This window comes from Tachyglossus aculeatus, chromosome 18 (assembly GCF_015852505.1).
Source record: "Tachyglossus aculeatus isolate mTacAcu1 chromosome 18, mTacAcu1.pri, whole genome shotgun sequence".
Lineage (NCBI taxonomy): Eukaryota > Metazoa > Chordata > Mammalia > Monotremata > Tachyglossidae > Tachyglossus > Tachyglossus aculeatus.
The window spans coordinates 34,176,825-34,193,339 of NC_052083.1; the positions used below are offsets into that span (position 1 = coordinate 34,176,825).

The 16,515-nt window shown below is 41.4% G+C and overlaps 1 protein-coding gene across 1 annotated transcript in view; it reads left to right on the plus strand.

The window, feature by feature from the left end:
* BRWD1 (bromodomain and WD repeat domain containing 1) overlaps positions 1 to 16,515 on the plus strand; it is an 85,418-nt gene that overhangs the window by 52,271 nt on the left and 16,632 nt on the right. Inside the window, exons 33-41 of the mRNA XM_038760134.1 lie at positions 1,248 to 1,323; positions 2,698 to 2,739; positions 3,322 to 3,468; positions 5,278 to 5,430; positions 6,439 to 6,605; positions 8,549 to 8,775; positions 9,526 to 9,702; positions 10,944 to 11,897; positions 13,750 to 14,721. Of these exons, the coding sequence (XP_038616062.1) occupies positions 1,248 to 1,323; positions 2,698 to 2,739; positions 3,322 to 3,468; positions 5,278 to 5,430; positions 6,439 to 6,605; positions 8,549 to 8,775; positions 9,526 to 9,702; positions 10,944 to 11,897; positions 13,750 to 14,721 (2,915 nt within the window). The remainder of the gene's footprint in view (positions 1 to 1,247; positions 1,324 to 2,697; positions 2,740 to 3,321; positions 3,469 to 5,277; positions 5,431 to 6,438; positions 6,606 to 8,548; positions 8,776 to 9,525; positions 9,703 to 10,943; positions 11,898 to 13,749; positions 14,722 to 16,515) is intronic.

Sequence of the window (16,515 nt, forward strand, 5' to 3'; positions counted from 1 at the left end):
CCTTTCCCTGTCCAGTCTGCTCATTCATTTTCAGTCCTTTCCAACTTCCTCAATGTCACCTAGTATTGGAGAGGAACATAGCACTGTACTGGGCATATGCTACTTTCTGTAATTGTGGGACAAAAGTGTATCTGTATGGGGCAGGAATGCTTGGGTCCATTCTGTGGGTCGTTTGCCAGAGCCAAAAATACAGATGAAAACAGCAGTTTTTGTATACTTTTGAAACTGTATCTGATTACCCAGAAAAATCTCCATAAGGAAATCTATTCCTTGTTAAGCTTGCTAATGCTTCTTTGCCATATGAAAAGTGCGAAGTTGAATTTTAGAATGAGGGTGAAACTACCAAAGGTAATCTGTCTCTCCATCCCTGGTAAGTTTTAAATAATTGGGTTTGTGTATTTTAAAATGGATTAAAATTTGCATAAAGATTTTTATACTTTTCTTAAGTAGCCATTTTTCAATTAGACCAGATGCCCTTATAAATATTTCTTCAGGGCTACTGCCAGTTCAAGAGCTAGGTAGGCCTCTGTCTGTCATGATTGTGCTTTGTCATGATTGAACTGTATTTCTCTGTGTCCCATGTGGTTTGTGTTAAATCAGTGAAGAAGGGGATTGAAAGGAGGGGGGAAAAAGATGTATTTCATTTATTTTAACTGGCAGGCTTTAGATTAAATACCGAGACCTAAGAAATCATTAACAGATTTTTTTTTACCTCATCACTCTAGTCTCTCTTCCTCATTTTCTCCCATCTTTTCTGCAATTTCTCTTCCCCAGTTTATCTTCTCCATTAACCCCAAAAGGTCCCAGCACATCTTCTCTATTCTCCTTGTCTTCACCAGCTCTCTTCTCCTCTTTCTTTCTCCCTGTCCTTTTCTCCTCCACCCCAATTCCAGCCTCTCGGAGGGCTATTCCTACTGCCTACCTCGGTGTCCAGGTTGACTTTTTTTAAGCTTCTTTTCACTCATGGGTTGACACTGACTGTCATTATTAATGTAACAAAGGAATGATGATTGATGATTCACTTTGTTCTTCATAGGTCTGAATTTCCTACCAAGTTAGATACATTATTTGAAGATTAAAGGCATTTTCCTTTTGGTCGCACAGATCTTCAAATAGTGTTTTTCATTTTAAAGCTTCTTTTCAAAATCGTTGTAGAGAATCTCACAAGCCCATCTGTGCTAAAGTTGAGTTAGTGTTCTGTGTGTGATAGCATGTTCACTGAAAAAAATTTCAAAATTGTTTTTCAGCGATCAAAACTGTACTAATATGTCTGAGCTGTGTTGTACTACGGATGATGAGCAAGATTTCTTTTCTGCTGATAAGGTATGAAACCTTAATAGTAGTTGTTGCAGTTACTTTGGGGAAAACTCAGTTATCAAACATTATTCATTCATTCAATCAATCAGTCAATCAATTGTATTTATTGAGCACTTACTGTGTGCAGAGCACTGTACTAAGCGCTTGGGAAGTACAAGTTGGCAACATTCATGCAGTCATTCATGCAGTCGTATTTGTCACATTTGCCAGAAAACCAATTTTTAAAAAGGTTTTTAATTAGATGTGGTTTCATAGCATCAATCAGTGATATTAATTGAGCACTTACTCTGTGCACTATACTAACTTCTTATGTTGCCAGCTTGTACTTCCCAAGCGCTTAGTACAGTGCTCTGCACACAGTAGGCGCTCAATAAATATGATTGATTGATTAAGAGAATACAGTAAGAGTTGGTAGGCATATTCCCATCCCACAAGGTGGTTACAGAGACTAGAGGGAAACTTAAAGGGAAAAATATGAACCTGGGTTTTAATCTTGGTTCTTCCACTTCTGCTGTGTGATACTGGCCAAGTCACTTAACTTCTTGGTGCCTCAGTTTCATCATCTGTAAAATGGGGATTCAGTACCTGTTCTCCCTCCCACTCAGACTGTGAGCCCCAAGTGGGACAGGGACTGGGTCTGACCTGATTTACTTGTATCTACCACAACACTTAAACTGCTTAAAAAATGCCGTATAATTTTTTTAAAAATCACAGAACTTTGAAAATGTTCTGTGGGGCTGAAGGTGGGGTGACTATTAAGTGCTTAAAGGGTACAGTTCCCGGTGCATAGGTGATGCAGAACGGAGAGGGAGTAGGGGAAATGAGGGTTTAGTAAGGGAAGTCCTCGTAGAGATGTGATTGTGCCTCACTGCTGTTGACTTGTTGCTTGAATTATCCTCCGCCCCATAGTATAGTCTTTCATTATGGACTGATTCATCAAAACGCATATCTTTGAGGAAAATCAGCTATACGAATGAAATACAATCACCAGCCCATCCTTGCCCCAGGTTGGGTCTACAGTAGTAAAGTAAATCAGCATTCTCTGTCATACTTTCAACCATAAATCTTGCCTTTGAACGGTAAGCCTGTACTCTTGTGTGAAGAGTTTATGGAATCTAGTTGTTTTCCCATAAATGGTTGTAATGAAGAGCTTTCCTCTGTATTTGTGAGCTGATCCAATTGTCATAGGGAGGGTTCAAAAACCACCATTGTCAGTGTTGATGCTCAATTAAAAATTGAGAGGAATTGAGAGCCAACTTAATTTTTGATTGTCAGGTCCAGACTTCTAACCATTGGCTTCAAATGATAAATTAGCATAGCTTGTAAGTGAGAATTATGTTTTCACCTGCATTGTTAAAGGGATTTGCTCTGGTTTTGTAGGATGACAGTGATCGTCCCAGAACTTCTGGAAGAAAAGCTAAAGTAAGTCAAGCTATTTGTCCATTGCCTATGTGTAACTTATGCTTGACATTTTGTAAAGATCACCTAACTTTAAAATAGGTACTTAAAAAAAAAACAAACAACAATTACTCATCTTTGTTTTCAACATTGATTTGGACAGTCATGAACTATTGAAGCTCAGATGTTTGACAGCCAGAAAAGGGAGATGTTTTAAAAATCTCTTGTATGACAATTTCCTTATTGTTCCAAGTGTAATTAGATGACTTAATCTTCAATTAGTGCTGGTAAATGTTTTTTCTTCCCTCCAAGTTCTTGTAACATAATGTCAAAAAATAGATTTATTTTAACTCTTTTATCAGGTGCTTTAATCAAACTGAAGCAGAATCAGCCTTTTTAGATGAAGTGGTGCTATCAATTGAATTGAGCGTTTACTATATGAAGAGCACTGTACTAAGCACTTGGGAGAGTAAAATATGACAAAGTTGGTAGACAGTGACTGCCTTAGTGATCAAGAAAATGCTAAGTTAGGGAAATGCAGAAGAAGCATGGGGGACACAATTTACTTAATATATAAACGTTTTTGTTTAAATTTTTTTTTGGTAGGTTCATCATTGGAAGAAAAGCAACAGTAATGTAGCTTCTAAATATGAGAATAACTGGAAAAAGCAGTGTAAGGAACTCATGAACTTAATTTTCCAGTGTGAAGATTCTGAGCCATTTAGACAACCTGTTGATTTGGTTGAGTATCCCGTAAGTCCATTGCCATTAATCATTTCTTCCTTTGGTTTTTGTTTGGTGGGAGGAGAGAGCAAAGAGCTTTTAATGCATCTGTTTAATGCACAATATGCCTCTTCAATGTTTCGTATTTTATAGCTGCTTAAGTTCACTATTTCCCCTCTAATATAGGTAAGATTCGTCTTCTCACTCTCCCTGTTACTCCCACTGAGTTCTAGCTGAACCCGAGTTAAAAGGGAAGCCAGGGAGCCATGCTACTGAAAGAGACAGGTCTCAGCATTCTTGCTTGCTCATGGCTTTTCAAGGCTGTGGCTTTGTATGGATGGTTTGACTGGAGGAAAGCATTGCTTGGGTGAAAGTTTTCCCATCCCATCACTGGGAGCAGGGTCTCTGCCACCCTGGAAGCAGGAGGGAAAGTTGGATCTGGGAAGGTGAGGTAGGCCAGTCTCTCCAGGCCCCATTGGGGCCTGTCTCTCCCAAGTCAGTGGGAGTTCCTGAAAGGGCAGCAGCAGGGACCAAGGGACTACATCTGGCAGGCTCCCAAATGTCCTCTATCTGACCCCCCCCCTCCTCCCTCAGGAGACAGGGCTTTTTATTTTGGCAGTAGTGACAGCAACGCCTAGGGAGTTGACCCTAGAAGAAGAGTCTTGGTCTACCCATTTGGCACCCTCCCCCTAGAGAGGGGAGGTGGAGAAGAAGCCTGGCCTACTGGGAGCAAAGGACAAGCAAATCAGGCTATTTGGCCCCTTTGTACATATTTATTACTCTATTTATTTATTTATTTATTTATTTATTTATTTATTTATTTATTTATTTATTTATTTATTTATTTTACTTCTACATATCTATTCTATTTATTTTATTTTGTTAGTATGTTTGGTTTTGGTCTCTGTCTCCCCCTTTTAGACTGTGAGCCCACTGTTGGGTAGGGACTGTATATGTTGCCAATTTGTACTTCCCAAGCGCTTAGTACAGTTCTCTGCACATAGTAAGCGCTCAGTAAATACGATTGATGATGATGATGAAGCTGCCATAGAAATGGTAATGGTAAAGGAGAAGGGTTTGGTCTTGACAATGAGCCTCCCTTTTGTTATTGCCTTTCTTGGACATGGGAGGAAGACTTTTTCTCAGCCTTTGGGGGAGGTGGGAGCCTTTTGTTTTGGGGACCCATTAAAAGTAGTGCTGAGGGATGGATTGTCACAACACTGCCGTAGCACACAGTCCCTTGGCAGTTTCCCAATTTCTATACTCTAGCTGCTTGTTGTGAACGCTAAACAAGCCACAGACATATGATAAAGTCGGTCACAGGGTTGCACGGGCCTGATGCAGATAATCCTTTGTTTAGAATGACTTAGATGTTGTCCTGCCCTAGGAGCAAAGGGATATATGCATTTGTACATATTTATTACCGTATTTTACTTGTACATATTTCCTACTCTATTTTATCGATGATGTCTATTTATTCTGATAGTTTTGACACCTGTATACATGTTTTGTTTTGTTGTCTGTCTCCCCCTTCTAGACTGTGAGTCTGTTGTTGGGTAGGGACCATCTCTATATGTTGCCAACTTGTACTTTCCAAGCGCTTAGTACAGTGCTGTGCACACAGTAAGCGCTCAATAAATACTATTGAATGGATGAATGGACTAATTGATTTCTTCCCAGGCCTATTACTCTAATACTTCTCTGCAGTGAATGTATGACCTGATTATTTTGCTCTACCCCATTGCTTAGTAAAGTGCTTGACACAACACTGTTATTATTATTGTTGTAATTTTCTTCTTTCACACTGCTAAGCATGTTTGCGTAACATCTTTTACCTAGGACTATCGAGACATTATAGATACTCCAATGGATTTTGGAACAGTGAGAGAAACTCTAGAAGCTGGAAATTACGACAGCCCATTGGAGTTGTGCAAAGATATCCGTTTAATATTTAGCAATGCAAAAGCTTATACACCGAACAAAAGGTCAAAGGTAGGTTATTGTAAATCTGTACACACACAGGTATGTATGCATCATGCCTACAGGTTAGCTGTGCCCCATTGATTGGGGTAGTATGAAGTATCTCTAATGAAGAAAAAAATTGGGGGACAGGGAAGTGAGTCAAGAGCTGATGCTGCTCAAACCACTAATCTGTGTCCCAGGCCCTGGTGAACATAAAGGTTGTTGTAAATCCAGTTCTTAGTATAGTACTTGGCACACAGTAAGCTTAATAAATAGCATTTGAAAAACAACAACCAGAAAACAGTGGAGAAGCAGCATGGTGCAGTGGAAAGAGTACAGGCTTGGGAGTTTAGACTATTAGGTTCTATTAATAATAATAATAATGGACTTTTCCCAGATCTACCACTGGCCTGTAGGTTGACCTTAGGCAAGTCACTTGACTTGACTTGCCTGGGCCTCAATTTCCTCATCTATAAAATGGAAATTAAATACATGTTCTTCCACCTACTTGGACTGGGAGCCCTGTGTGGGACAGGGACTGCCCTACCTGATGATCTTGTCTCTAGCCAAGTGCTTAGTAGAGTGAGTGCTTGGCACATACCAGTTACCAAACCACATTTATTTTTAAGAAGATGGTCTAGGGGAATCAGAGTATAAATAGGGATTAATACATTTCAGATTGAGTGAAGTATGAGAATATATAGGAACAAGAGCCCTCATTTTTGTCCTTGCAACAGCAAACGTTTTGGTATTACAACATTTTAGTGTTTGAACGTGACCCTAACCATAAATGAGCCTATTCGAGACTGGGACACAAATCTATGGTTGCCTACTGTTAAAACAGTAATTCACTATCTTCCAGAGAAAAAGGCAGAATGCACTTATAAAGTGACTTAATAGATAATATCTGGCCCGACACGTAACCACATGAGCCTGTTCTGAAGAACCGTGCCTGATGCCTGTTCGGAGTTCTTTGAGGGAAAGATGTGTATCTTGAAGGATTGTAATGTAACCCCTTTGTTTTTCTTTTTAACACAGATATACAGCATGACCTTGAGGTTGTCTGCTCTATTTGAGGAAAAAATGAGGAGAATCTCTTCTGATTTTAGAATTAGCCAAAAATACCAAGAGCGACTCCGAAGAAGTCAGAGGTATAAGAGGCGGCAGAATTCTAACCAAGCCCACCAATCTGAGAAACAGTTCAGGTAAATTGACTGGGGTGATGAGTTGCATTCGTAACTTTTCTTGTTTCTCAGGCGTACCCCGCCCCCCAATCGAACATCCATATAATTTTCATTCATTCTCTTAAGTAACTCTAAAATCAAGGTGAGAACAATAGGAATACTGCTATCAGATCAGAATGTTGTCTGTTCAATTCCACTAGATTGTAAACTCCTTGAGGGGAGGGAGTTATGCCTACCAATTCTGTTGTTGTACTCTCCCAAGTGCTTAAGACAGTGCCCTGCACACAGTAATCAATCAATCAATCAATCATATTTATTGAGTGCTTACTGTGTGCAGAGCACTGTACTAAGCGCTTGGGAAGTACAAGTTGGCAACATATAGAGACGGTCCCTACCCAACAGTGGGCTCACAGTCTAAAAGGTAAGCTCTCAGTACCATTGATTGATTTGGATGGTCGAATTATGGCATTGAGGTTTCAGGGCACCTTGAGGAATTTTTATAAAATTGTTAAAGGGCGAGGTACTTTCTTCAGCAAAGAAAACTAAGTTGAGGAAAATTTAGGCAGTCAGGATTCTTTTCCTGTGGTCCATAACTTGCACCTTGAAAATCATTGTACACTTAGAATTTGCTTCATTCTTCATATATTTTAATACACTTAATATCCAGGTTGTTTAAATGAGTAGAGGGCAGCAAACTAACCCTCCACTTAAAAATCTCAAAAGTAAATAAAGGCAGAGTATTTTGGAACTAAAATATACTTTTAATCTTTACCTTCATCTAGTCTGTTACCTAACTGTGTATTCAGTAAATGTTAGAACCCTGATATTTAAAACGATAAATGTATTTGAACAGAAGCGCTACATAGGCTGGGTTTTGGGGAGCCTGGTCCAGATGCGTACTGGCAGTGTTTTTACGAGTTCAATTCCCATCAAGTGATCAGCTCCTTAAAGGGATTGGACACCTAATAACACAATCCTGGTGTTTGTTAAGACTACTATATGCCAAGTACTGTTCTAAACAGTGTTGAGTGGCTCTGAGGCACCTCTAGATATGTGGATCCTAGCAGCATGCCCAGCTGAAACTGAGCTCACTGGGGATTGTATAGTCTTATATGCCCATTGAGGAGCACTGAAGTGCCTTGCCACCATTGAGAACTGCAAACTGCTCTTTACTGGCCAGTGCAGCTGCACTGGACAACCAGAACTGGTGTAAATAATTGTGGGTTTTTCGGGTTTATTGTTGTTGGTTTTATTTTGGATTGGTTTGGGGGAAATGTAGGCTGCCTTAGTCCAGCTGGCTTTAGGTTGCTATTGGCCCAGCCAGCCCTGCAGGCTTTGGTCCCATCGGACTCTGGACTGACAGTGAGGCATAGCATTTGGCGAACATCAAATGCAGATGAAAGGGAGAGGAAAAATAGGGTAGAATTAGCATTTGAATATGGTTTTGTTCATGTAAACTTAGGTTTCCACACTTATTCTGAAATATTGGTAATCTGATTCCAAGTATAGTTACATTTTAAATTTGAGAACAACTGAAGCCCTGCTGAGAGCTCACCTCCTCCAGGAGGCCTTCCCAGACTGAGCCCCTTCCTTCCTCTCCCCCTCGTCCCCCCTCCATCCCCCCGTCTTACCTCCTTCCCTTCCCCACAACACCTGTATATATGTTTGTACATATTTTTTACTCTATTTATTTATTTGTACATATCTATTCTATTTATTGTATTTTGTTAGTATGTTTGGTTTTGTTCTCTGTCTCCCCCTTTTAGACTGTGAGCCCACTGTTGGGTAGGGACTGTCTCTATATGTTGCCAATTTGTACTTCCCAAGCGCTTAGTACAGTGCTCTGCACATAGTAAGCGCTCAATAAATACGATTGATGATGATAATGAAGCAGAGCCCAGTTATGCTAAAATTTATTCTGTCGAATTACCCATGATTTCCTCTGATATTTCTCGCTCATTTAGACACGTGAAGCAGAAACAGTTAAAATCTCAGGCCAGAGTCTTACCCGAAGTGGAAGATTCTCCTCAACAGTCTACCTCAAGCAGGGCAACTTTTGTGACAAGCCATAAAGTCAGTGTGGACATCTCTGCCAACGCAACTTCTGGTGAATCGTCAGATTCGGCAGCATCATCTAGAAAGATTGGACGGGCTAGACCTTTAACACTAGCAAAGCGTTCTCCATTATCTGGTGAGAAATGGTGCCTTTATAAAAAGGAATGTCTGTGTCATATTGAACTGTGTAATATAGAAGTAGTGGTCTTCAGAATTCTTCGGAAGCAATGCTATTAATAAGTGACTGCCACCGTAAGAAGTAACGTTGCTAAGATTTCCACTAGGTAAAAAGTATTTGTACAGAAACTTTGGTTAAATATGTTCATTTCTTTTTCTGATTATTGCAAATGCACGCACGCATTAAAATAATTTGGGATTGGAGTCTTGGGTGGAAATTTCTCATAGGGAAAAGACTTAACTAATAGAAAATTTGAAGTTTTTTTTTTTCAAAGCGATTCTAGCATTCTCTGTCTTTCTCACACTAAACAGTTGTTTCCAAGGTTGAAAAGGGGTAGGGCTAATTGGAATTTTTTTACTGCTTCAACAAAGTTTAACATGTCCTGACAAGCTGATCCCCTTGTGGGCTGGGAACACGTCACTTCATTGTTCTGTACTTCCCAGAAGTACTAGGGAAGTCAAGTTCAGTTCAAGGGGGTGCTCAGTAAGTACTGCAACTATTATCCAAAGCTTTAAAGTGCACCCAGAAAAATATTTGCTTTGGAATCAACATATCTTACAAGCACACTTTGCTCTTGAAATCAAATATAGTTTACAGTGTTGTAAAGGTATGTATATATCCTTATAGAACAACCCATGTATGTTCACAGAGTAAAGCATTGATTTTAGTTAACTATATTTAACAATTCAACATTCTAATTTTTGTCAGAGAGTGAAATGGAAGATTCCTCAGCTTCCTCTTCCTCCTCTTCAGCTTCTTCAAGTAGTTCAGAGGAAAGTAGAGAGAGTTCTGTAGTGACTGAATCCTCATTACGCAACGGGATCTTCAGAGGCAACAATGACAACTTCAGGGTTACTAGAAATAGAGCTGCTCAGAGAAAAGCAGGTAAGAGCTGATTGTGTACTTTGTGAGAAATGTGTAGTTGCCCGCATTACATTAAAAGTAAACAGTGTCATTCTGTAATTTTCATTCTACAAACTTATTGTCTAAGGCAGAAATTGAGCTAATGATTTATAGGTAGAAATGTGTTACACTTAGTTTTCTTTAATACAGAGGAGTAACTCTAGCGCAAGAGTTGGATCCCAAACATCCCATGGTTGTTCAATGGCATGACCCACCTTCCTATCCCCTTTGTGTTTCTTCAGCACATCTTAACCTGTCTCTTTCCTTTGAACGCAGAAAGTTCTGCCACTGTTTTAGTGTGCTTCATTCTCTCATGAAAAGAAGTACTTTGACGGCCCTGGATACAGAATATTTAATGTAAACTCCAGATTTGAGAGAAGTGAACAACGAAAAATTGTCCCAAGTCATTATATTGATTCAAGAAAAAAAAAAACACCAAAATTTTCGTAGACTAGCTTTACGTGAATTTACCTAACTACAAGAAGTTAAGCAAGAGATGCTGATGTGGTGATGGTGATGACAGAGTTTCCCACTGGGCATGGTGGATGAGCCGTAGTCCTGAGGCTTCAAGGCTGAGAATCTGCACAAAGCAATCAATTATAGTACAAGTTAATGGGACAGGTTAATCAAACTGTGAGGTTCTTGGCCCACGTGGTTGTTGACTAAGGTTGTCGCTAGCCCTTTCTTTTCCGTTCATGTCTCTTGGGTAAGTTAACAGTTTGATTCCTTTATGGGCCTGCTTGTAGTCCTCATGGTGGATCCTCCCGGAGGTGGCATCACCTTGACCTAGCCAGTGCAGAAGCTCCCATGGACTCCCTCGCCAGTCTTTGACCCATTGCTACTCTTTGCATTTGTTGGATTTCCTACCTCATTCTTCCTTGTGACATCTAAAGGTACAAATGGTAACTTATGCCATTGACTTGAGCCAGTCAGTGAGTTCTTAAAATCCTCATGGCCTGATTGATTAATCTTCTTAGCTGGCTCCTTTGTTTATTGTGAGTGAGGGACTGGCTGCAGGATTTGAGACTAGGAAGGATTACCAAGCTGACGCCATGCCAGAACAACTTTACATCACCCCGACAAGATAGAAAAGATCGCAGAATGGAAGTGGCAGTAAGGACCTGGCACACGTGCCGGAGAAGAGTACCTTGTCATTTGAGATTTTTCAGAAGTGGCAGTGTTACAGATTCCTTGCCGACCTCATTCTTTCTTATTACTCGTAGGTTCTACCTCTCAAGAAAATGGATATATCCGGAAAGCTGTCAGGAAAAGGGTTTATCTAAGCGACTCTGACAACAATTCGACAGGGGCAGGTGACAAACTGATAGCCCAAACCGGATGTGCCCGCAAAATCCCACGCAAGTGCGCGACTGCGGCTGCCAATAAGATCAAGCTGATGAGTGATGCGGAAGAGCGCTCAAGCTCGGAAAGTGTGTGCTCTGGAAGCCGAAACAGCAGGAAGCTGCCTCATCGGAATGCCTCCGCTGCAGCTAGAAAAAAGCTGTTGTACAACTCGGAGGATGAGAAGAGTCTGAAGTCAGGAAGCGACAAAGATGAAAAAGAACAATCTACTAGTGGAAATCACCCGTCCGAGACCTGTTCCTACGCTCGTGGGACAAGCGTTAGCGAGTCTGACAACGGCGGCTCGGAATCAGAAGGTGACCTGAAAGTGGTCCGGAAGAACTGGCGCGCAAATGGGCACAAGCTGTGCACTGCTGCATCTTTTAAGGCAAAATTTCCCTCAATAGAATCCTCTGAGGAAGAGTCAAAAAGCCATAATTCAGAGGATGAGAGCAAAAGGCAGTCTTCTTGCCTGTCAACTTCTATGCAAGAGCCTCCAGTAAGGAACAGGTCTGAGGAGGAAGGAGACTCAGGGCCAGGCAAGTGGAATGGTAGAAAACCCATGAGAACCACCTGTCGTAAGGTTGCCACACTCTCTAGAAAAGCAAAGGTCTTGAGCGATTCAGATGACTCAGCAGAGTCTGAAGAGGAAGAGAGTGGGACTGGAAGACATTTGGTCAAAAGAGAAGCATCTGCACAGGCGCCAAAGTGTTCAAAATCTGGTTCTGACGCTGCCTCCGAGTGCACTTTGAAATATGTGTCTGAAACAGATTTGGATTCTGATTCGAACTGTAATAACACAAAACCAAATAAGAGGAAAAAGAAGGTCGTAAAAGGTAAACTATAGTATGTAACATGAATTTCCATGAATTTCTGGCATCCTTTTTTCACTTTCCAAAGTGCTTTCACTTCACTAATCTCATTTTTTCGGTGGTGGGGAAGGGACACATCCCTGTGAGGTACGGAGAGGTAGATATTAACCTCACTGCACTTCAGTTTCTTCCTCTGTAAACGGGAATAAATGACTTGCCCTCATCACCCAGCTGGCCAATGGCAAAAAGAGGACCACAACACTTAGTACAGTGCTAAGCGTTTAATACAGTGCTCTGCACACAATAAGAGCTCAATAAATACGATTGAATGAATATCTATTTCTATTTTAAAATATTTATTTAATGTCCTTCTTCCCCTCTAGACTGACAGTTCGTTATGGGCAGGAAATGTGTTGACCAACTCTGTTGTACTCTCCTAAGAGTGTGTGCAGAGCACTGTACTAAATGAAGTACTCAATGAATACAACTGATTGATTGAAACTAGCATCCAGGTCTCTTGACTTCGGATTCCATTTTGTTGACACTTCAACCGGGCTCCTTCCCAGAAGAGATGGTATAGCTCATATATGTTTTTCTCCCAAGTTAAAAAAAAATACTCAGAGCCAAGTACATCTTGTTAAAATTTTTTGATAACTAAATAAAGGAGAGTTATGGTTTATTTAATAATAATCATTATAATGATGGCATTTATTACGTGCTTACTGTGTGCAAAGCATTGTTCTAAGCACTGGGGAGGTTACAAGGTGATCAGGTTGTCCCACAGGGGCTCACAATCTTAATCCCCATTTTACAGATGAGGTAACTGAGGCCCAGAGAAGTCAAGTGACTTGCCCAAAGTCACACAACTGACAATTGGTGGAGTTGGGATTTGAACCCACAACCTGTGACTCCAAAGCCTGTGCTCTTTCCACTGAGCCACGCTGCTTCTGTATTTATCTCAGGAGAATAATCTTTTATAGATGTCACTGCTCTAAATAATGTAGTGACCCGTGATAGAAAAGGTGAATTTAGTAAGGGGATTGTCTCTGTTCTTCCCCTCCTTCCCCCTTCCTCCATCATCCACATGGCTTTCAAACCTCTTGTCTGCTCCAGTCTTTGAAAGAGTTTCCTGATCGTAATTATCGCTTGATTAAAATCTAATCATGAGCTAATTCTTGTTGCTTCTGTTGGATCTCCACACCAATCCCGGGGGTGTTTTAAGACTGAAGTGTAATCACGGGCCTGTTTTATTTTAATGAAAAGGTATGTGTAATGTAGTGTTAACAGCTTCCATAGCAGAATCACAAATGTTTTGTTGTGGGGGAAAGATTTAGATATTTGTGGTGCCCCTGAATGAAGTAGGCTCAGGCTCACAGAGTTAATCCCACCCTGTATATGAGTGAGTTCAGACCAGAAGTATTTAAATCTCTGTGTTACTCATTTTAAAATTCAACTCCCACCAGAATCGTACGGGTTCAAATTTGATTATTCTTTAAAAGTTTCTATGCTGCAACAGCAGCAGCACTCCCAAGTCCCGCTAATAGAGAGGTCCAGGGCAGGGGCCCTCATTAGTCCCACTCTAATGGCAGCCCAGAGTGTTTGTCTTAAACGATACTGTAACTGGGTTCATCCTAGTTATGGTTTATATCGTAGTTGGTACTTCAGAACCTGATTCTCTGTCATATTTCAGTAAGAGGGAAGTCCAGGACTCTGATCAGGACAGCATAGTCCTACCCATGCTTGAAGATGGTCCGAAAATCATTTAATTTCAGTTTATATATCTTTTTTTTTTAACACAGACATTTCTGCATTCTGCGTATTATTACTGTTGGAAACGTATTAAACTCCCTTTTGTTTTTCCGCCCCCTCCACCCAGGCACTGCCTCTCAAGAAAATGGACTCATCAGAAAAACTGCCAGGAAAAGGGTTCATGCAAGTGACTCAGACAGCAACTCAGAAGTGGTTAGCAGACCGTTAAGGCCCAAACGTGGTGGCTTGAGAATCCCACGTAGGTGCGCTACCGTGGCTGCAAGTAAGATTAAGTTGATGAGCGATGTGGAGGAAGAAGAAAACTCCAGCTCTGGAAACGTGGGCCCCAGGGGTAGGAAGGGCCGGAAACCGCTTCCTCGCGGGGCCGCCACGATCCCGAAGAAGATGATACTGTATGATTCTGAGGGTGACACAAACTTTGAAGGTGAAAGTGAAAAAGAGCCGGTAGAACAGTCTGCCTCCCGAGATCGGGCATCCGAGGCTGGTTCAGAGGTCGAAAAGAAAAGCGTTCGTGAGTCTGAAAATGAAGACTCAGACTCTGAAAGTCATTTGAAAGGGACCCGACGGAAGAATCGGCATGCCAGCGGTCCCAAGTGTACTCCCGTGTCCTTTAAAGCCAAACACTTCTCCATTGCGTCTTCTGAGGAAGATTCCAAAAGCCATGCCCCTGGAGACGAAAATGAGAATGGGGCTTCCTGCCCGGGCACTTCTGGGAAGAAACCTGCTGCAAAGAACAGCAAGGAGGAGGAGGGAGCGGTTCCTGGGCCAAGCAGGTGGCGAGGTAGAAGAATCAAAAAGATGGCTCGGCGGAAGGCGGCGGTGACTTTAAGAAAAGCCAAGGTTGCCGGCGATCTGCCGGCCCCGGCCGATTCTGAGAAAGGGGAGAGAGAGAAGAGACCTTCTGAATCAGAAAGCGTGGAAGTGTCTGAAACAGCAGGGAGCTCCAAGTCTGGACCCGATACTAGTCCCAAGGGCATTTCAGTTGTGGAATCAGCCACTGATTCAGACACTAACTCTAGTGATAACACGAAAGCAAAAAAGAGGAAAATAAGAGGAAAAGCAAAAGTAGTTAGAAAAGGTAAAACTTTTAAAGCTAACCTATCTAAACCCGTGAGACTGCCTAGACAGAAAAAGCGACCTAGGTTAAGTCTGGATGATAATGACTGGGAGGATTTGGACTATGCAAAATATAAGAGAGCTCCTCGACGTTCAAAAATAAGAACTAGAAATCAGGGTAGAAGGACCGTGAGATACGATAATGAGGGGGATGATGATAGATGTCTGGAGGTAGATAACGAATTAGATCCGGGTGATTGCACCTTATGACCTTGAGAGAAAAACCAGTCCATTTCTATAAGTAACGGGGCTGGAATTCATGGTGAATGCTGGCTGTTCCGAATCTATCTTGTGTCCTTCAATTCAGGGAATATATTTATATTTTTCTATGAAAAAGTTTTGAATGTGACTAAATCATGACTGTCCTTTTCTTGTTTCAAGTTGCACTCACTTGCCCGAGTAGAAGCATTTAGCACAGGTGCCAAAATGCGCTTCATCCGGGGTGGGAAAGGGGTGGGGTGAGGGAGGGCGGGGGGCCAGATTTCAGTCTCGATTGGCTTTTGGCCACACGTAGTCAGATTTTTATTTTAACCACAACAACAAAACAAAACAAAAAAAATCCCTATTTTAAACACTAGGCATCTGATGCTCTATCACGAGCATTATTTTCACAGTAGCCTGGCAGTTGCTACCCATGTTCTTCGGTTACTGTTTTCAAAAATTTTAAGGGAGGTGGTTGTCTTAACACCTGATGTTTAATAGCCTAGCTATTTCATATGACTGACTTTATGTTTACAAATAACTCCATAACTGGTTAGTAGATACATATGGACGTTAAGATCAAGAGGTGACTAACCTAAAGGCTGTTGGCAAGTCATTTAACCTTTCGTTTTGGTTTCCGTTGAAAACCTGATGCTATCACAGCTGATACATAAGATCAGCTCCAGTAATATAGTTGAAGAAATTAGTTTCCATTTTCCTTTAATGGTGTTGGCATTTTTAAGAGCTACATTATCACATCCATGCTTTGAACTTGAACTTATAAAATACTAGTAAATTATTGGTCGTAGTCTGTTTTGTTTAAACGTATTTGTTGAGCCTGTTGGATGTTTTCATTCTGAAACAATCCTCGATTATTATGCAGCTTCCTTTGGGTACCCAACCAAATGCTATATAGCGTGTCTTAGCCACACGAGATCTTCTGGTAGTTGACTTTAAGGTAATTATCCAGCACGCAGAAAACTCTGGGTGACTTTGCTTTCGGAAAACGGCACTCTCCACTATCGGTCTCTGAGGTGTCTCCCCAGAACTCTCTTGGCAACCTCTTAGTAGTGCTACATCTAATGAACGGGTGGTTCACCTGTGGTGACATCCTAGTTTTGGTGTTGGCAGGAGAAGTGGTGTCTGACACTCATTTGGACCCAAGACAAATGCCAGTCACCGTACGCTGATGAGATTAATTTGGTAACTGCTCCAAGCACCCTCAGACAGATTAATCTTTAGATCCAAAGGTTGCTATCGGTGTGCATTATTAAAGACCTGAGTCTTCAAGGTGAGCATCCTAAATGTATTTTTTTCTCTGCTCCACATGGTTTGGGTCCTTTGGCAGAGTTTTTCCTGAGCTCTTCCTGTTTCAGAGGCTCTCATGGGGCCTCACAAGCTGTCCAAAAATATTTGTCTCTTCAGCTCTGGGCTTTTAAATTTCTCCTGAGGAGCTAGAAGGGGGTAGTCTTCTCACTGTGCATGAGGGATGACAGCTGAGGGGGAGCGAGGGCCTAATGAGAGTAATTAATAACCAGGAGCTGAAAAAAGGGAA